At 40.9% G+C, this 22,508-nt stretch overlaps 1 protein-coding gene across 1 annotated transcript in view; it reads left to right on the forward strand.

Moving 5' to 3' along the window:
* si:ch211-186j3.6 (neural-cadherin) overlaps nt 1-22,508 on the forward strand; it is a 295,947-nt gene that overhangs the window by 139,688 nt on the left and 133,751 nt on the right. The window contains exons 10-16 of the mRNA XM_061068864.1: nt 54-224; nt 1,569-1,741; nt 3,044-3,211; nt 6,461-6,710; nt 11,232-11,359; nt 11,761-11,947; nt 18,021-18,164. Of these exons, the coding sequence (XP_060924847.1) occupies nt 54-224; nt 1,569-1,741; nt 3,044-3,211; nt 6,461-6,710; nt 11,232-11,359; nt 11,761-11,947; nt 18,021-18,164 (1,221 nt within the window). The remainder of the gene's footprint in view (nt 1-53; nt 225-1,568; nt 1,742-3,043; nt 3,212-6,460; nt 6,711-11,231; nt 11,360-11,760; nt 11,948-18,020; nt 18,165-22,508) is intronic.

A 22,508-nucleotide genomic window follows, 5' to 3' on the forward strand; every position in this document is an offset into this window, starting at 1 on the left:
CGGTACTTGGTAGGATTTACCTGTCGGATCAACCTTGTTGTGTCTGTCTCTAGGGGTAATTGTGACTGCGAGGAAATTTGACCGTGAGCGCCAACGGGAGTATGCGGTGACAGTGACCGCCACTGACCAGGCGGCCGACCCGCTGATTGGCATTTGTCAGCTCAACATCCTCATCCTGGACCAGAACGACAACAGTCCCAAGTTCGAGAACATCCGATATGAGTGTAAGTAGATGACCAATGTTTTTATTTTGTTATTATGTTTCTATACTCTTGAACTATTAACAGCAAATATGTTGTGAAGGAAACACAATCCCTTTTTTTCCAATGAATCACGCGTTCAGATTATTTACAGCAGCAGAGTCCCCAGGAGGTGTTAGTGTTGTTGGAAGGTGTAAAGATCTCACAACTGCCACAGTCGAGATGGAGGTTTGGCTCCACAGTCCCATCTGTGATTAAGACAATCAGAATCAGAATCAGAATCAGAAGTATTTTATTGCCAGGTACGTTTACACATACAAGGAATTTGCTCTGGTGCATACAATGGACATAGAAACATAAAAACGCAATAAATACAACATACATAGGAGAGCAATAAAAAATAGGAAACCAGTATATATTTACTCACTGTTTCCTTCTTATTTACTCACTTTTTACCAATATTTACACAAAGTAATATTATTTTGACATAAACATTTCTGAATAAAAATATATAAAAGATAAAAGATATAAAAAGTGAAGTAAAAAGTGAAATGCTAAATGCAAAACAGTGAACAGTGTCAGATTGCAATATGCAATGTAATGCAGTATAATATTATATGATATGATATAATGTGTTAATTTAACACATCCTAGAGGTGTGGGGGTGGAATAAAAGTCCGAGTCAGGTGGGGGTCCCGGGCCTTGTTGATAAAGCACTTCGGTTAGAGAACGATCAGAGTTTTGATTAAATGCTAACAAACTAAATTAAAGTGTTTTTTCCCAAACTTTAGCCGAGTGCTGCGAGTTCCTAGACATAACCATACAGAAGTTAAATAATGCTGTGGATATTATGCTCTGTGATTGGATATTGATAAGTAGAGAGACATTAGAGGGGGAAAAAGGTTGATCTCAAAACCTAATAACTTGTTTCCATGACATCATTTAATATATTACATTCCCTAAATGTAAGCATTGTTGCTCTGAAGCAAATAAACACGTAGGTGTTGTCAAGATGTTACTTATAATTTCAGTATTAATGTATTTACAAGACGTCAAACATGTACATTTATATTTACATATCACGTCAATACAAAACATTGTCACATTGCAATTACATTTTTATACGAGGTGAACTTGATGTCTTGTTGTAATCTATAATAAATAAATCATAGTATTTATTTCCTTGTTTTGGTGTAATTCTAAATGTGTCACAGGTTGTCGGAGTGCTGAAGGTGTTTTTTTCTTAATTTGTTTGTTTTCTTAAGTTGCAGCAGATTTCAAACCACTGCACTGACAAAGTGAAGAAAATTCAGTCTTCACATAACCACTGGAGCACAAACCAAACTCCTTATTCTTCCTCTCTCGCAGACTTCCTCCGTGAGGATACCATGATTGGGACCAGTTTCTTGCGAGTGGCAGCTCATGACGATGACTTTGGCACCAACGCAGCCATCATGTACTCTATGTCCAGTGAACAGCCGGAGTACCTCAGGGTCAACCCCCTGACTGGATGGGTTTATGTCAACCAGCCCATCTCTCAGGTATGAACATACTGTGCAGAAACGGGTACTATAAATCTGCATTGAAAGAGATTTGCTTATATAACTGCTGATATGTGTAGCAGCGTTGTGAATAACCTATGGGTTGTCCGTGGGGCTAATCATGCTAATGGGACCACATCAAGTGGCACAAAAATACTTCAAAGAGATTATGGGATTTTATATTTACAATGAAGGACTCATGTGAGACTGGCAATGAACCAAATCAACATGCTGATTCTCCAAGTGCAATGTCCATAAAGACAAGTATATTTGTAATCAAGCCTTTAATTATTGACAGTGAGAGGGCTTGGTCGATTGGCCGGTAGCACAGGATAAGTATCATTGCCGACATATTGCCTTCCCCTTGCTGCCACTAAGCCTCCATTTCACCAGCAGAAAAACAATCTTGGTGAGAACATGAACAAGCAGTAGAGGAAATTGCCAACGTAGTGTGCACTGTGGCATAGATGAGTGCCAGAGTTATAAAAGCTAAAAACAACCACAACAATTAACCATCTACTAGTACAAAGAGGGATGAGTGTTTCTATCCTCAGCACCTTGCCTGAGTGAAGGGCTCAGTAGAACATATCCGTTGTTGAAGAGACTAAACTTTTCTCTAATGAGGACAACTGCATAAAGTGTAAAACACATGCAGCCACTTCCTACACATTTATTTCAACTTTCCCCTTGCAAATGTGATGATCTCAGTGGCCTTAATTGCCAAGAGCAAACATTGAATTTTAAAACTGAATAAATACAACAAATCTTAAGAATTAATCCTGGTTCATGTGAAAAAACTGGCTCAGTGAAACGCAGTTTTCCACTCCATGAATTCAAACAGACCTCTAGAGAATGGGTAAATAATCAACACTGCATGTTGCCTAAAATGGAAGACCCTGTTGTAATTTGGAAAAAGTTAACTCATATTTTGTTTCTCATGTGCCAGAGACACAAATTAACTTACAGCGCGGATACACACTTATTTTCCTTTATTGAATGAATGGAACAATTTCCTCTGATTACAGTGGCTACAGCTAATTGCTTTTGAATGGTTTACAAAAGTATGCTGCTCCACTGTGGGTTAGGGTTAGGTTTAGCAGCCGACAGTCAGTTGAGTCTGCACAGAAGTGTGGGAAATTGATTGCTTGCCGAAATCTGTGTGACCTGTGACACGTTCATAAGCCTCCATGGAAGCTGTGATTATCACTGTCACACTCATTGACAAAATGACAACACTCCATCATGTGATCTTATCACCTCTCCGTTACTCTGCTCTTCATCGTTGGGGACCTCCTGCCGCAGAGGACCTACATCACCAGGGAAATCGTGGCCACGGACGGAGGGAACAGGAGCAGTTCAGTGGAGCTGTCCGTCACCATCACCAACGTGAAGAATCAGCCTCCGCACTGGGAGAAGGACAGCTACAGCGTTGTCATCCCGGAAAACACCGTCAGAGACACGCCCATCGTGGTACGTTGGGTGGGGGATATGGTCGATGGCAATCACAGGCAGCAGAAGCTCAAACACTTAAGGAGGAATTGCTAGTAAATACATCAGGGTTGGACTGAAGACTGACATGACTAGTGACTGATAGTGGCATCATGATCCACCCCTGCCTGGGCAGCAGAGTGTACACTGCCTCACTCACACACAAACATGTAGCTATACTGTCCGCGCTATAACATAGAGGGAATTATTTATTACCTCTGGTTTATTGGGAGACATATCTTAATCAACTTTTTGGCTCCCCTCAGAGTGATTTAATATTAGGCATCACCCAATAATGAGACAGATCCCATATTTAATTCACCGTTGTTACATGTTGATTAAAAGCCTGTGTATCTGACACATTGATAACATAGCTTTACACCAGTTAATGTCACTCACCTTAATTTGATGAGCTTCTTGTTCGAAATACTGAAGGTTATGCTTCTAAATCTGTAAGCCTCGTTAAATGATATGTTATAAATCAATGTTCACTTTGCAGAAGGCTTTGGAGATTAGATGCAAACTGCTATGATGTCTCACTCTGGTGGATTTGTTGGAAGTAAAGAAAAACTCAGTTGAGACCATAGACTGTATATGAAGAAGAATAAAAGCGCCTGCCAAATGATATGTAATGTAAAAGACTGAGACCACCAAAATGCACCACAGAGCACCAGAGGAAGTCATGACAGCTCCCCAAATGTGAAGTATTGATTGCCCCCTGCTGGCTGACTGTAGTATAGACCACAAACTATGTCTCCTCCATGTTAGTGGCTGAAACACTGACCAAAATAAACAAATTATAGTGTCATTTTAGGTATTCCTTATCCAACTGATGCTCAAATGCTAAATATTTGTATACGTTTCAGTTGGCATGAAACGTCATGATTGAAAGCTGAGATTAACTCACATTTGGTCAAGCGTGTGTATCGGTGGGACGTTGATAACTCCACCCCGTGATCAAGGGATACTGGGAGAAAGTGGAGACGTATCGTCCTTCTTTATATAGAGTCTAGTTCACACTTGGTTGCACAGTGACACGTAAACTGATCTCAGCCTACTTTAATTTGGGCCTGTCATCAAGTTAATTAGTTACAGCCAATATGACGAAGCAGCAACATTTTTGGTTATTCTAAGCGGCAACAGCGACGCTTAGCGCCTTTTAAAAATAGGAAGCAGCTAAGGATTATACGCATCAGAGCTTAATACATCAGTTGCTGTCTTCTATCTCAATGTATATCATCATATGGCAGACATCGCCTAAGTCTAAAGCACATGAGAAGAGTTTTTGTTCTTTTTTGAAATGCAAAAAAAAGCAAGGAATGTTTATTTATATATCTGTGGCACCTTACAAACAAGAGGGTGGTGGCTCAAAGTGCAGAGAAAGAGGCTTTTGACAGAAAGGGTTGTGAGTCAATTTCCCAGATCGGAAGGATACATCTCATCAGGGACAGGGACACACTGCGGTACTCTCAATGCACCCACCCCCCATCACCATCACAGAGGTGCCCTTGAGCAAGGCCCTTAATCGCAACTGCAAAGGGGAGCTTTGCCCTCTGTGAAACTTGAACAATGAATAAAAGTTAGAAAAAACAGGAGGCAATTTGAAGTGCTTGTCCTCTTCCTAGAATTAAAGCACAAGCAGTAGCCGTCAGCATCCAGAAAAGGTCAGTGCAGCTCCGGTGAAAGTACAGCAAATCTGACTTTATCTGTCTCTGGATCATTGCTAAGAGTGGAGAAAGCATGTTCTATTTTTTTGCAGTAACTTTCTGACCAAAAAGAAGAAGGTGTCAACAGATGGCTACACATAAAATAAATTGTCTCCAAACTGAGCAAAAAGTTAACATCTATTATAATTCCAAATAAGAATCACAATGCCTAATATCCTGGTGTGGAGCTGAAACATGCTGTGGTGCTGCAAAAATAGATTTTTATGTTTACTGCCTTTTACTCTTTCTCTTTCAAAAAAGCGTCTTTTAATAAGACACCAGCAACAATCAGCTTTGTGCAATATTCACAATCAGCCTGTGTTGATATTACTCCAGTATTTGGCAGCTCAAATGTTTTCTCAGTACTTGATTTGATTATTCACAGGCATCAACTTTTTACTCCATTAACATGTTATAGACGGTATTTGTTTCCGAGGAACTCTTGAAAGCAATTAAATCCATTCAAGTTGCTGATGAATACTATTAACCCAAAGTTGAAAATGAAAAGACAGAGGAGAGTACTTTACATGAGGCCGTGAGTGTGTGTGTGTTTTAATCGTGTTTGCGAGATCTGCTGATAAAGGGAGGGAGAGAGATTGAAAGAGAGGGAGTGCAGTCCCTACAGTACAATGTATTAATCGAGATGGCAGTTCAGTGTTGATTTGACTGTTATGCGAAGATGCAATAACTCTCAGCGGGTTGTAATAGCCCTGCCGGGGAAATTCTGCTTTTTATGGCCTAAATCCGCTCATACAATAGCCAGGCATGTTTGCCAGTCCTGAATGCCTAATAGGGTGTCTCATTATTGTAGTGCTGTGCTCCACAGGTTGAATGGATACAGCTAGGTCACCCATAGGAAAGCCACATCACGTCCGAGATGGCATTTTTGATTTTAATTGGGATGTGTGTGTGTGTGTGTGTGTGGCCTCAGCTTTGAGTAGCCTCTCCTTAATTAGTTTAGGGAGAATGCATGATGAAGAGCAGAGTGTTTGATCTCGCAGGATTTCTGCAGGTTGTTTTTTAGTCTAACAGTTTGAGATTTACTGGCTGAACATTTTAGTGTTCATTATTATGTGCAATAAAACACTTTTATCCATTTGGGCAGATCATTTGTCACTATTTAGAATGCACACTTCCACTGAAGCCCAGCGGCAGTTGTCCACCATCTCCGTTCCTGTCCTGAGGATCTCTGCTGGCATTCAGTAGTTTCTCCAGCTTTCAAAACTCTTAATTGGAAACATGCCAAATTTCTGTCAGGTTTTTGGATCACAAGTCAGTATATTTAGTTTAAAATTTGAGAGATAACAATCATGCTAAGAACACGTTCCACCTTGTCAGAGCAGTTTTATGTAGGGATATTTTATATTGTGTAGCTTGTTTAACACCTGACAACTATGTGAGTGCTGGACCCCGGGTCTTCCCTGAAAACAGAAAGCCCCTCAGTGGCATGCAGACTAAAGTGAGTGAAATGTCCTGTCATAGAGAAATCTCACCACCTTCTCTCCTTGTCTCTGTTTTCACACAGACAATCAAGGCCACCTCCCCTCTTGGGGATCCCAGGGTGACTTACAATCTGGAGGACGGAATGGTCCCAGAGACCAACATGCCTGTTCGCTTCTACCTGACCCCCAACAGAGAGGACGGCTCGGCCTCCATCCTGGTGGCTGAGCCCCTCGACTATGAGACCACCAGAAACTTCATGCTGCGGGTTCGGGCTCAGAATGTCGCTGCCGTGCCATTGGCAGCCTTCACCATCGTCTATGTCAATGTCACAGGTGGGACATTTTCATTATACATTTATTTTTATCTTAACTTGGTTTACTGTATTTTCATTCCTCCAATATGTTTTACATTGTCTCGGTACACCATTGATTTCCTGCTTTCATCTAAAAGCATTGTTGCAGCTGGTTAATTGAAATTGGAGTGTAATCGGATCTAAGGTTGCAGGAACAGATGACAAAGTGGGTATTTGACTTCAGATTTCTGATGGCTAAGGTATAAGCTAATGGAGGAGCAGGATGGATTTTACATGGTGAGTTTGCAGGATGGGCTTAATGGAATTTTTATAACAATAAATGGACAATGCTGCTCTCAGTCAAGAGCAGCATTAAGCACTTTGCTTATTCCAGTACTGATCTTGAACCAGCCTCAGAACCCAGCTATGGTCTCAACTCATCTAGTGCCAACCTAAAACATGGCACTGACATATATATTATCAAAGCATTGTCACCTAATGTGTTTTGAGTCACTGCCATAAAAGACTACTGCTGTGTATATGCTTTTATTTTTCATTCTCCCCCTCTGTGTTCAACATGGACAGTGACACTGTTTCAACAGTTGCTCCCCATCTGAGGCCGTGGCAAGAGACAGAGTAAAGCGCATTTGGCAGGAACAGAAGGGTCAGTTGTATCACTGCGCTTTCTAAGACCGGTTGTGTCCTAATTTTCCATCTGAGCCATTTAAATCTTGGATTCCAAAGCTGCGCAAATCCAAATTATTTGCAGTGCTCGCCAGCTGTTGTGAGGATGATGAGCTTAGAGTGCAATACGCTCAAGCCCACTGCTCCAAGAAATTTCAACGGACTCTAGTCAACGTCTAGTCCCTCTCCTAAAATATATATTATCTTCCATCTTCAGCGAAAACAGCACTTTTCACCTCTGTCGTTCTCGATCGTGTTCCTGTCAATGCTCAGCCGCCAACCTAGGATGTGATCACTGCTTAATATGAGAGTGTTTGCAAGCGCCTGACCTTGCTTCTTAAAATAACTCTGCTTACACCCTACATGCCCCACTCTCCCTGCATTTAATCCCCTGGCAACATGCACACACACACATCACATTGGTCCTAATCCAGAGAGAAATAATTAATTCAGACAGACCCACTCTCCCTTCTCTGCCTTTCTGTCCCACTCCTGACTCTCTTCTCCTCTTTCCACTCACCCCTCCAAAGCTCTTTGACTCCTCAGAGGCGATCCTGCTGGGGAAGGGAGGGCGCTCTTTAATGGAGTTAAGGCCTCATTTTTAATTTAAAGATTAAGACATTTGCTCAGAAGAAAGGCAAGGGGGAACAAATGACACATGGATCAGTATTATATTTAATCTATTGCTCTATTCAAGTCATTTCTGTGATGCTTCCGACCTTAAATGAACTGGAATTTGGCCTCTTCTATTCAGGCAAACTTGGTTCACGTTGTGTCTCTGTTTCTTGGTGGTACCTGCTTGGACCCTTCTCTCGAAAAAAAAAAGATAAAATCACAACAGCAAAAATGACATTTGATACAACAGTTGTCAAAGCGATAATGAATGCATGGTCTAACACAAATCAATAGGATGGCCAAGGAGCTAGAGTTCCATCCCATGGTGTTGATACCGATGTTCTCAGACAACTTTTCCCTACAAATATTCTGCTAAACAATTATTTAGTTATGCAAACTAGGACGAACTCTTGTGTCCTCACCATCAGCCAGATCTTAAAATCATATGCGAAATAGATTCCAAACCTTATTTTTATAGCTGCGGGCTGATGAAAGCCCACAATCAGCCCCTCTCCAGAATGCTTGGAGGACTGGCGCCACTTTGAAGCCCAGCGTGCACTAACAACAACAAGAGCTTTGATATTCATTGTCTGGTAATTTTCTTTAAATCTATTCACAGCCTACAAAATGACCTTTAAGAAGTCTTCATAAAAAAGAAAAGCAGTATATGGTATATATATGTAAAATTCAATAAAGTGGACATCCAGACACCAAAACACTACAAAGGGGTTTATGATATATAGTTGCACTCAGTGTACTTACACAAATAGACAATAACAACAGAACTGACATGACCATTAGGTGAGATAGACACACAGCTGCGACATTACAATGACCAAGAATGAGCACTTGCACATATTTAATTTTTAAATTTTTAAATTTCTACCTCTGCCAAGAAGAGAATGATTCATGGATCTTGATGAAAGTTCTGGTATAAGAGGGGACTGATATTAAGATTATTCTGAAAATCGAATCTAGTGAATTCAAATTGTGGTTTAATATGGGGACTGTTAGGCCTTGACCGAGGCTTGAATTATATGTATATAGCAACAAAGTGGTTTGCTGTTACACATTAAAGTAGCAATAACATTACATTACATTACATTTCATTTAGCTGACGCTTTTATCCAAAGCGACTTACAATAAGTGCATTCAAACCCCGAGGGTACAAACCAAGAACAACAAGAATCAAGACAGTACAATTTCTTCGAAATAAAGCAAAACTACAAAGTGCTATAAGTAAGTGCCATTTTAGTGCTACCAAAGTGTTAGTTTCAAAAGTGGTTAGTTTTTTTTTATTAATTTTTTTTATTCAAGGTACAGTCGGAAGAGGTGTGTTCTTAGTTTTCGGCGGAAGATGTGTAAACTTTCAGATGTACGGATGTTGAGTGGGAGCTCATTCCACCATTTAGGAGCTAGGACAGCAAACAGTCGTGATTTTGATGAGTGTTTAGCTCGCAGTGAAGGAGCAACGAGTCGTTTAGCTGAAGCATAGCGGAGTGAACGTGCTGGTGTGTAGTGTTTGACCATGTCCTGGATGTAAACTGAACCTGATCTGTTTACAGCATGGTATGCGAGTACTAGTGTTTTGAACCGGATGCGGGCAGCCACTGGTAGCAAGTGTAGGGAGCGGAGGAGCGGAGTAGTGCGAGTGAATTTAGGTTGGTTAACAATCAGTCGAGCTGCTGCATTCTGGATGAGCTGCAGAGGTCGGATGGCAGTAGCAGGTAGACCTGCCAGGAGGGAGTTACAGTAGTCGAGGCGTGAGATGACCAGGGCCTGGACCAGAACCTGCACCGCCTTCTGAGTGAGAAGGGGGCGTATTCTCCGGATGTTGTAGAGCATGAATCTACAGAACCGCGTTGTTGCAGTAATGTTGGCAGAAAGGGAGAGTTGGCTGTCGAGTGTCACACCCAGGTTCCTAGCAGTCTGAGTGGGGGTTAGCACGGAGTTGTCAAAGTTAATAGTCAGGTCGTGGGTGGGAGAGTTTGTCCCTGGAAGGAAAAGTAGTTCAGTCTTGTCAAGGTTAATCTTCAGGTTGTGAGTGGTCATCCACTGAGAGATGTCAGTCAGACAGGCAGAGATTCGTGCTGCTACCTGTGTTTCTTATCGGGGAAAAGAGAGGATTAGTTGGGTGTCATCAGCGTAGCTATGGTAGGAAAAGCCATGTGAGTGAATGACAGACCCGAGAGTGTTGGTGTACAAAGAAAAGAGGAGAGGACCCAGGACAGAACCTTGAGGGACCCCAGTAGTGAGAGGACAAGGTTCAGAAATTGATCCTCTCCAAGTTACCCGATAAGTGCGTTCATGGAGGTAGGAAGAGAGCAGGGAGAGAGCAGAGCCTGAGATACCCAGGTCCTGAAGGGATGAGATCAGGATCTGGTGGTTCACTGTGTCAAATGCAGCAGAGAGGTCTAGAAGGATAAGGACAGAGGAGAGAGAAGCTGCTCTAGCAGTGTGAATTTGCACATTTAACACATGAGTATTAAAAACACAGGTTCAATTGAAAATATATATAATTTTCTAAATGTCAATCGAAATAACTCGCCTAATGCTGAACAAATGCAGAATCCATGCTGGTGCATTCTTGTCAATATTCTGGTGATTTGGACAATCATTTTTGACGTATGAACAAAAACATGAAATAATCTTGGGATTTTGTCATTTTATTTCCAGGCAGTGCTCATGTAGCAATTATTTGTAGATGAAAGCAGGAAATAGACAGGAACCAAACCAGAACAGACTCATTAGTAGTGATCAGAAGAAACTGAAGTTTTTTTGGCAGCAGAAGATTTGAGGTTGGTGGTTGTAGAGGAACAATCTCAAGTAATTTAAAGAGATGGTGATAAACTAATTTAAGAGAATCGATGTGGGGTCAGCAACAGGCAAACAAGAGATAGCGGGCTGAATAAAGGAGGCTGGTTTGTTTTCCTTTCAACGTGATCTACGGATCTGATCTGAAGCTGAGTGTTTACTACCTGTTCGTGGCTGTTTATCATCTCTTAATCCGAAGAAACAATTAAGAGATGCAATAATATGCAATTACTGTATTGCATATTATTTGTCATAAGTTATCTTTACAATTTATAGTTGTGCCGCCAACAACTGTTTGAAAACAAATGTTACCTTCAGGCACTTCAGGCCTTGCAAAGAGCCCATTCACTGTTTCAAATGTTTCATATCATATTCCCCAAAACATACCATGCTGAAAATATTTTATAGCCTAAGAACACGCTCTCTTTCTCTTCTCTTCCTTCTCCAGATGTAAACGACAACGTCCCGTTCTTCACCTCCTCCATCTATGAGGCCTCAGTCACTGAAGGGGCAGAAACAGGAACTCTGGTTGTCCAGGTGTCAGCCACTGACCTCGACTTGGGTCTCAATGGCAAGGTGAGGACAGACGTGCACGTGCACACATAGACACACAAACTGTGGTGAAAGTGGTGCATTGCTCTTTCAGTATCTTCTCAGTTGAACTGGGTTTCTTGTGAATATTCATGCTGTTCTCTGCTGTGTTAATTCAATTCAATGTTATTTGTGTAGCACCAAATCACAATATAAACTATCTCAAGGCCCTTTACATAGAAGATCAAGACCTTAAAAGTTATAGAGAAACCCAACGGTTCCCACAATGAGCAGCATTTAGGCGACTGTGGAGACTATGGGAGGGACAAAACACAAAGTTAGTGACGTGTAGTAAAATAAATAAGTGTGGGGCGAAGAGACAGAATTATGACACAGGTCATAATTAGCAGTAATGACCTGTGTGTTATAACCTTCCCACTGTCCAGATCTCCTACTCCCTACTGGAGGATCGCAGTTGGGACCACCAGTATTTCCGTATTGACCCGGAGCTGGGATTCATCTACACTCAGACTGTGTTTGACCGTGAGACTAAAAGCTCATATCTACTGGAGGTTCAGTCTGTGGACAGCTGGGAGTCAGCGCGGCCCGGCAAACATGGACAGTCCAACTCTGGTAAGTACGACTGACACGTAGCATCTTGCAAACGTACAGGGTGAAACTAGGAAACATTACTTTAAACCTTGGGAAACATTTAATATTCCAATTACCCTAGGAAAGAACACAATGCTACTCTAACGACCAATGTTATATAATCAGAGCAGCTATTACAGTGTCCTATATCATTCCAAATTATATAATTCAGGACTCACACTAATGCCGGGTTTACACCGGGCGCTGAAGCGACGCGTAAGCGTCGCGTAAGCGCAGCGCCATGCCTTAAATAACAGCTGGCTCCCATCCACTCTCATGATAATCCTCTGTGTCGGTCCCACAGGACGCTGAAGTGCAGCGCTGCGCCAAGGCTGCCTCGCGCCGTGCAGCGATCGTTTCGGCGTCGAGTCTATTTTTTGCGCTTGACGCGAGCGTATCGCTGCAGGAAACACACTGAAAAATGATTTTAAACGATATTGATGACATATTTTATATGATATAAATGATCAAATATGCATCCCATAGTTTGTATTCCCCTTCTGTTGTCCTGGAGTTTTAATTTTACCAATTTTACCGATCACATTATTAAATGTCTCCCTCTGCCCCCCCACTACAGCCACACAAGCAATCATAAAGATAAAAAGAGAGAGGGGGGGGCGGGTGTGTGTGTGTGTCTACGTACTCTCCCCATAGGCTTGAGTGGAGAATACGTAATTTACCCTCGACACCTGACATTGAACGGAGCAAACAGCGGAGAAGTTCTTGAAGAAGGATGACATTAAATTAATAATTGATATGGAGAAGTACAGTGAGGTGTATGATCCTCGGCACATGTTATATAAAGACAACATTAAAAAGGACAAATGCTGGGACGCCGTTGCAGTTAATGACAAATATCAGCTGCATCTGTTATCACGGAGAGGAATCGCAGGATGACCGCCGCGGAGAAAAGCGTGTTTGTTGTGACCAGCCTGGCGCCTGCGCACTAGGGATCTACGCGGCGCTTACGCGAGGCTTCAGCGTCCTGTGTGTTCAGCCCAGCGCCGGCGCGCTAGTGCGCTGCGCTTACGCGACGCTCACGCGTCGCTTCAGCGCCCGGTGTAAACCCGGCGTAACCAGTCTAACCAAGACGTGCAACACCATTTCCAGCTGAAATTGGTGTTTATGCATTAACAGCTACATGCTCTCTCTCTCTCTCTCTCTCTCTCTCTCTCTCTCTCTCTCTCTCTCTCTCTCTCTCTCTCTCTCTCTCTCTCTCTCTCTCTCTCTCTCTCTCTCTCTCTCTCTCTCTCTCTCTCTCTCTCTCTCTCTCCACATACACACACACATTCATAAATTAATTTCCTTATTAATTTATGTAGCCCCTCCCCCCCAACGAAATGCAAGATCAAGAGGCAACATTGATCAAATACACTCTTCACACATACTTCCTTATCATTTAAAACCAGGCAAAATCTTCATTCTACATCATGACCTCAACCCAGCAGCAGAACATTACATTCTGCTAAACCACAATATAATTTGTGCAGGTAACTTAACCAGAGCAGAGAACAGGTAATGGTAACCTTATGGGTGATGGCCACAGTGCTTATTTTCTGTGTCTAAACAACCACCATGGGCACATACTAAACCCAGGCAAGCCAGGAAAATAAACAAGGAGTTTCAGACTTACTCAAAGTCTCGCTGCTCGAAGGCCGTTATCCTGTCCTTCATCTGATTCTGGCTCCCCATGGCTTTTAGGTCCCCCACAACAGTGGATATTTGACCATGGTTGACAAGTCTGTCCCATTCACACAAGTCCCTCAGATGAGCTTTTTTTTTTATCCTTTTCAGACAGGTAAAAGAGCGCTCTGCTGATGTGCTGGTGGCTGGTAATGTGAGAGGGTAGAGTGTGTGCTGTGTAGGTCACCCTCACATCCAGTTCTCCTGGTGGATTGTGAACCATGTTCGTCATTCCCAAAGTTGTGCCCATCCAAGAACGGATACATTGCAGTGGGGTTGCAGAAAGGAGAAAACAATGTGTGACACAGCCCTAGAAGAAAGCTAAGGCAAATGTTTGGGTCATGTTATAGCTGAGTGGAGGAGAAAGATGCAACCGTTTCCTTGTGTCATTCTTAGTACTGGATAAGCCCCTGATCCTCCCTGCCACGATGACAATGTCCATAGTTATAACAAACCCAGCGAACCCATTCCACTCCCAGTTGAGTCAAATCACAGGATGCTTTACCCCTGGTATCAAACGTAGTTAACGCTGTGGCTTCTGCACAGCCACACAGACTATGCCATGAAGCTCCACACAAACCATTCTCATGCAAATGCTACATCTAGTTTGAGACTGCAGTGAGTTTAGTCCTGCTCTGTAAGCTCGGGGCTCACTGCTTCACCGCTGACCTGTCACTGTATCTGATAAAGAGATTTATTGCAAACTTGATATCCTTTGACAGTAAGGCATTACAAGTCAGTAAGTGGGCTCAGCGGGAAATTATTGTATATTTAGATTTATTGCGAGTACGTGTATTTGTAACTTTTTTGCACTTCTTAGTATTGACACTGCACATCACATTAGTTACAAATTGAATATTCAGCATTCTTAGCAATTTCAATGAATATAATTTAGCTGCTTCTAATGCATCTGCACTGAAGGAAAGAAAATCTGAATAAGTGAACACAAGGATTTTCCTGGAACCAATAAATTCTAAGTCCATAACTGATCAAAAGTGTGCACAGAGAAACACTTTTTCAAAATGCAAACAAATCAAAAACCTTTCAGACATTACAAACAATTCAGTACAATTTCAAAAATGTCAATCAATTCAAAACAAAAAGTCCCAAGCAAATCCAAGACAAATCAAAAGTCTCTCAAATGGGCAGAATCTTGACATTTACTCCAATTGTTTAAAAAAAAGCTGTACACACAGGTTTTTACAGTTTTCAAACATTAATTTCATTATACAATTAAAGGAATCGTCAAGTTTCAAGTAAAGGCCAGATTCATGTGATTACTAAGTAATGTGCTTGCAGCATTGAGTAGAATTCAGTTGCTATTGAGGTTGTAACAGTTTATGTGCTAAATGTGTTTGCTGTTATATGAGCGAAAAAGAGGATGAACACAAAGGAGGAGAGAGCTGCACACAGCTGCTCTGTAGACTTGATTTAAGACTCCAAATGTTTAGTGAAGGCAGTTTTCCTCTTTCTGTCTCTGTCCCACATCTGTTCTTCTCTTCATACTTGAGGACCATCAGCCGTCTTCTTTTCTCAGTCTGCTCCCTCTCTTCCTCTACTTTCCATTTCTCTCTCATTTGCTGCCAGACGAAATGCATGCATGCTCCAATGGTAAAATAGAGACATGAAGAACAAACAGCTGTTTGGGCAGATGGGTGGATGGAGAGGTGTTGAAGAAGCAGCAAGACAGACCAGGATCTTTTTTATAATAAATATGATCATAGATTATTAACAGACCCTCACTCAAGGTATATTATTTTTATTTATCCGGGAGGAATGAATAAGGGCCGATGACTGGTGGTAAATGATAGAAAATGCAGATGCACACATCAAAACACACACACATACATTTGCATGTAATTGCAGTTGTCAAAGTCAAGATCATTTCAGTGTGGCATGAGCAAATTTCAAGCATCAATCTCTTGAACCTATAATTAATTATATCTTGAATGACTGATCACCTTAAAAGTCGATAAACAAACTGATTTGTTACAGCATGCCAATAAATGAGAGTAACATTGGTACTACAAAAAAGATAGACACTGATTTGTCTGCCTTCGCTGTTTTAAACTCTGGGAACACAATGGCCTTACCTCTAGGGTGCTTCTCATTGTAATTACTATTTGAGCCATTGGTTCATTTGATGTGGCTGTATTGAATACTACTTTGACATTTATTTTTTTCATACTTGACAACTTCATAACAAGCTTGTGTCCTTCAATGTGGACAATCACGTTCAACCTGTGAAGGAACTTAACAGACATAATAAGAACCATTGCTCTTCTGTTTATATTTTATTTTACTTGCTTTCACCATATTCATAATTTTCGCTCTGCCAACGCAGACACATTCTTGTGTTAAAATTAAGGCTGGATTTATGGCACAAAGGAAGTGCACCTGCTAGCGCACAACCAACACATAGAGTGTGCTTTTGTTTGTGCTGGTAACTATCAGTAGCTGTTTTCAGGTTAACAAAGTAGGGGACTGTGGAGCAGTCTGAGTAACAATGAGAAGAAAAAAAAGCCCCATTATCAGAGAATGCAAAGACAGTGATGATGAGGGTGATACAAAAACGAGGTAAAACAAGATTGAACCTCAGATAGGCATTCACTGGATAGAGACAACTGTGGTCCCACTGGGACAATAATTGAACCCTTAACTGAACAACCGAGACTGACCCAGAGGAAGTGGATTATCAGATGGGTGCAAGTAAAGAGACAGCATAGAGCACGCTCTCGTGAACACCCTGAATAACGGAAACACAGAGAAGGCTGTTAAATATAGTGACAGAGAATAACCCTTCTTACAGTTGGGGGTTATATACTCTGCTTTGGTCAGCACATCAAGATCGAGATGTCTCCTAGGTTTTTTGGTCTTGCTTTGGACAGTAGCCAGGCTGGTAGCCTGTTGCTAACACTACGAATTATTGTATTTTGATAGTATAAAAAAGTACATGTTTACATGCGATGGTCTTTTTTAAAACAAGTAAACTTACAATATTATATAATGATTAAGGAGTTGTTGAGAATGGAATTTGATTATTTTAGTTATTAGTGTCAATGGGAAAACCACTTTTAATTATTGGTAGTTGTGTATTGCCACTTAAATTAATTTATTTATTGTGTATTTTTATACAGAGAAAGACTTCTCATTTGACTTCAATGACAACGCTTCAGAATGTTAAGGATAGAAGCCCCGATGTTTTTTGGTGTACTTTTCCTTTTTAATTTTCTTTCAAAGACTGCTTGTGAGTTTCATGGACTGTGAGCTTTGCTTGTTTAGGAGATCATTTCCTCCACAGAGATGAGAAAATGTCCACAACTCAGACGCTTATGACACTATAACGTTGGGGACTTGCTTTTTTAAGTGGATTAAGAAAAAGCATTTGACCATGTTGAATTTGACTTTGTTGAAAATGATGTATGCAAATATACATGTACAGCAGGGCTCCCAGCTCTCAGCACTTCTCTTACGACAAGAAAGGAAAGTACTCACATGCATTTCACATTGGTTATGTGAAAAAAATGGCTCAATGCTGAAGCTTCTTAATTAGGAAAAATTCCATCTGACCATTTAAACACACACTGACCAATATTGCAGCATAATGTCGTCATGCGGCCTCAGTACAACATGATAAACACTATTCTCAGAGGAGGCTAATGTATGGGGTGGGGTTGGTATATTTTACACGTCTTTTCAATGAAAGCAGAAGTGTTAAGCCATTAATGAACAGACAGCATTAGCAGATGAGTGGGAGGATGAGGAGATGGCTGGCTGGTACATCTGCTCATTCACTGTCGGTGTGCTTTCTCCACCCTTCTCTACCTTCCTCTCTCTCTATCTGACACATTGTGAACACGGGCAAAGCTCTGGCATCTGCGGCTTTTTTTTTTTATTCACCCGGCGTTAGTTTCCTATGTGAGCTATGAACTGTAAACAATCTCCTTCGGCCGGTCTTAAATTATTTATCTCATCTAAAGCGTGTATTGCAAATTATGCTCGTTTTGATAGCAATATCAAAGGGAGCGTAGTGTGTTTGGTTGCTCAACTACAGAGACTTACGCTGATGCCCTCAGGGTGCTTTGTTCCCCGCTTCAGCCAGCGGTTAGATCCTGAAGAAAAGAAGAAACAGCTGGATGTAATGCTTAAATAGACAGAAGCCTGATGATGGATGTAATTGAAAAGTTGTAGATAGGGGAAAAAAGGGTTATTTTGTCTTTTTGTTGTTCTCTGCATGCATGAGGAAACGTGTGTGTGTGTGTGCGTGTGTTGCTATCCAAAGAGAGAGAGAGACAGATGTTCATGTTCACATTGACAGAATAAGAACGACCACATGTTTATGATTGTGTCTCTCTTTTTCTCTCTCTTTCAGACACGGCGTATGTTCGTGTTTTTATCAGTGACGTGAACGATAACAAACCAGTCTTTGCGCAGACAACCTATGAAATTGATGTGGATGAGGATGCTGACATTGGCTTTGCCATCCTCACTGTCAGTGCCAATGATGGGGACGAAGGTAGGTGTTATATATACTGTATATATATCTATCTATATATGTGTCCTATAAAGAAATATATAATGTATATAACACATTGCTCAAGCACATTGTTGAAGTGCTTCTATTTTTCCTCACCCAAGGAACATTTTACTTTTCACTTCACTGCCTTTTTGCCACCCCCTTTTTACTCTGAAGGAAAGAATGGTTTTCACTATGAAGCAATATGTGAGTGTGAATCAGTCACTGTAGAAGAAGCCATTTAATATAACCTTTGGATGTAAGGCAAAGAAATAGGTTTTCAAGTGTTGAACTGCACCTTCACCGGTTTGGACATCTAAACATTCTTTTTTTACTTTAGTCAAACATTTGTCACTGTTGACAACCTGCACCCCTGGAAACGCAGGTTGCAGCCGAAACACGTCCTTGGAATTGTCTGATGTGACTGGTGTTTTTCGATGTTTTTCTCACCTCATGTCAGTGGTAAAGTGGCAATATTTTTTAAGTGATAATTTGTCTTTGTTTAATGATTTCTGACTGCTAGTGCTTTTAAAACCAGACATTTAGGACAATTTATTGTGAGCTCAGGTTGTATTCATATAAAATTGGTCTTAACTACTTGACTTTTCCTGTCTAGCTGTCTTTAAGAAAGCACTTATTAAGAAAACACATTAGCATTTGAGAACTTACTCAAATGTAAAGATTTATGTCCGATGTGGTGCATGTGGAGACTCAGCTGTCATCACGTCAGCTCATGATTATTACCTTGAGGAATAAAGATGTCATTTTTGGAGCACTGTAGATTTCCTTATCATAGGCAACTCCAAACAAGGTAACACTCCAACCAAAGATCTCTATAATTAACAACAACAAAACCGATTGAAATCATTTCAGTTAAACTCTATCTGAATAGCAACAAATCACAACATACATTATCTCAAAGCACTTTACTTAGTAAAGTCGAGAACTTACAGAAACAGCTCCCACGATGAGCAAACTCAAGTATGGAGCCCAAATCCCCCCCTTCAATAGGCAGAAACCTCTGGCCGAACCAGACTGTGGCAGAACAACTCTCCACAACTTGACCAGTCAAGGCGAGCAGGGGGGAATGGAGGAGAGACAGGAGGTTGGTAAGGGGAGAGAAGGGGGGGCTGGTAGATGAAAGCAATTCAAATCAGTTACTCAATGTAAGTTACTGTAATGGGCATACCAATCAAGATAAAGCTGAATGAGGGTCAACATAACATGTTTCCTCTTCAGCAGGGCAGGCTGATGGATCTATATTCAGACATCATACAGAGTTTAGACACATTGTTCAGGTTAGAAACATCATAACGAGATTGTCGCATAATGGTACCATGTTTTGTGAATTTAGAAATCATTTTTTGGATTACTAAATCTCTAAGTTTTCATTTTATGGATTTTTGGACGTGTGGGAGGAGAGGGTCTTTTAAATAGAGTTTCTGTTGAATTCAAAACAGAGTTCAAAACAACTTCATATGTCCAGGAGGACCGTTTTGGTGAAAGTGACAAATTAAGCACAAACAACAGACAACAAACAAGTACATCTGCAGACAGATAAAAACAGTTTAAGATTATATGATGAAGCGTGCTTACAAATGTTAATATAAACAGTAATAAAAAAGTCAAATCCCAAGCTAGTCATTAATGAGTCTGACAGATGTTGGCACAAAGCAATATTAGCATATTCATAGGCCTGCCAATACTAATTGAGGCAATAATGTGAAGTTACATCCAAGCCATTTCAAGGCAATAAAGGTAATTTTGGGGAGGAGAGAATTTAGTTTTTAGGGGTTTCATCAAAGCCAAGAGAGATGGTAAATCTTACCTTCACCTCTTTGAGAATGCATCCATCTCAGCTTTTAACTATTCTTCAGAGTTCACAGTGGTATCCACGAAAAGTATTTGATGTGGGTTATTTCTGGGTCTGAGCTCCTGCAGTAGTCAGAGAACAGCGTTGGGAGCGCAGGTGAGATTACAGAACCCTGTGGGGCTCCACTGGAGACGGTTTGAGTAGAGGCAAGCTGATCATTGATTCTGACCACTTGGTGTCTCCCTGTCAGAAATGAAAGGACCCAGAGGATCCCACCTAGGTTGCTGTCTATTTCACTCAGCTTTTGTGGTGGTGATGAACTGTGTCAAAGGTGTTTGAGAAGTCCATTCAGGCTTGTTGGAGTTGGATAGGCACCTGTGTAACATTCTCAAAGCAGCGTCAGTGTCAGTGGGCATGCCTACTTCCTTCCTTCTCTCAGAGTGTTTGATTATAAGCACACTGTAACACACTTGACTTTTCTCCAAGTGCACAAATAGAATATTAAAAGTTGCATTATTCAGATGAAATTAATGTAGGTTCTTTAAGATTCAATCAGGTGTAAATGTAAAATGCAAGAGAGCCAATAAAAATAAATCTCATCTTGACATTTAAGAAGTATTGATTGATTCACTATGTGAACTCAAGCATTAAGTAACACACAGGAAAACATTCCACATTGAAAGTTGCCTTAAGCTGTTTGTAGCCTTTGAATGCAAAGAGAGTTTTTTTTTGCCGATCCATTACATAACTAGTACAGATGAAAAGGCAGAAAAACGTTCTTTTGTTCACCAGTCACGCTCCCGCTGATTTGAGATGCATTTACAAAGAAACATTACAAAGCCAGCCTGTTTAACTGGGGATGTTTGGGCTGCATCCACAATGCCGCCTGGAACTCAAGCATTGTTGAGTGTGAGAAGACGGAGACTCAAACCAGAGAAGCTTGCAATAACTTCCAAGACCCATCATTGTTGCTGTTGTGTCGTTTTTGTCACAGTTTCAGCCAGACACTCCCCTCCTCATTTGCTTTTTTCGTGTTTTTTGTTTTCATATATTGAGTACCAGAGCAAAGTACAGTTCTAGTGATGATCCTTTTTTTTTTTTTAATAAAACCTTTCTCTCATGAAAAAACATGAATAATTTGAAGGAAATCTGAGTAGATTTGAATCAGACATTCCAGCAACTCAACATGTGAGTGTAAGATAAACCTCTCACCAACGAGGCGCTGGTGAATGTCCACTGTCCTTTAACAACTGCACCTTTAGTTCAGGCTGGTACCTTTCAGTTGGATTCAATGATTCAAGTCTGGGGCCCATTTTATGCGTGTCATCTTTTCAGTTGGGAAAATGGTTCCTTTCTTCAATGTGAATTTCGGTGTGGGTAGTGTACCCACAGCTAAAGCTGACATTACTGTTCAAACCATACATGTATTTACTGTGTATTTGTATTAAGCAAAACCTAAATTCTGCCCATAAGTTTTTGAGGATTCAGTTTGAAAGTCAGAGCTGGTCAATATTCTGACTTCGAAAAGTCTCATTTTCTGTCTAGAGAGGAATCATTTAACATTTCAGCTCACATCGCACTCACCTCCTGATTGGCAAAACTAAGTATTGAAGAAGTATTGACACACAAGTGCCTCTCTTAACACAGTGTGCTTTATCACACACACAGGCACACACGCACACGCACACTCACACACACACACACCCACACCCACACACACTCACACACACATGCAGGGCTACAGCGGGGGTGTGTCCATTGTGAAGTGGATCGAGTTTTCTTAGATATACTGAATAAGAAAAATTGTTCTGAGAAGAGGGAGTCGGTTGTGTGTGTAAAGATGAATAGGAGAGGGTAGAGGAAAAGGAAAAACTCATATTATCCAGCATTTATCAAAGAAGAGTGCAGAGGCCTGCTGTGCAGTTCACATTTCGCTTTTGCTATCCTCATTGGATACACACTCACATGAGATCACAGGAAGACACTTCTTACGTAGGTGTGTGAGTGTATGTGTAAAAAGCCTGCTTGAGTCCAGAGAAAGGTTATTAGCACCTGCTTGATTCCAGAGAAAGGTTATTAGCACCTGCTTGATACCAAAGAAAGGTTATTAGCACAGATTCTTTAAAATCAAGCACTCAGATTGTTCTTAGTGTGGGCTGCACACATGTTTAAGTAAGTAGAAAAGCAAAAGCAGTAGATAAGAGATGTGATTTTTATCTTCTGCCAGTAATTTGCATATCACATAGCAAATTTACTTATACAGTTTTATATAGATATGATGAATGACTAACTGATCGTCACAAGCTGTGTAATATCATTGCATACATCTAAAGATAGAAGCATAATTTGAAGCATAATTTTTTTCTCAGAAACCAAAGATTAACAAGGCCTGCTTTGGAATTAATACATTTCATAATTTCAGTCAATCTTCTCATCGATCTTCGATATATCATCGTGCAGATCACTTCCTTTACAATTCAAAGGTATTTCTATAGAGATGGCTTTCCCATTAACAAACACTTGACATACGG

Source organism: Limanda limanda, chromosome 3, assembly GCF_963576545.1.
Source record: "Limanda limanda chromosome 3, fLimLim1.1, whole genome shotgun sequence".
Taxonomy (NCBI): Eukaryota; Metazoa; Chordata; class Actinopteri; order Pleuronectiformes; family Pleuronectidae; genus Limanda; species Limanda limanda.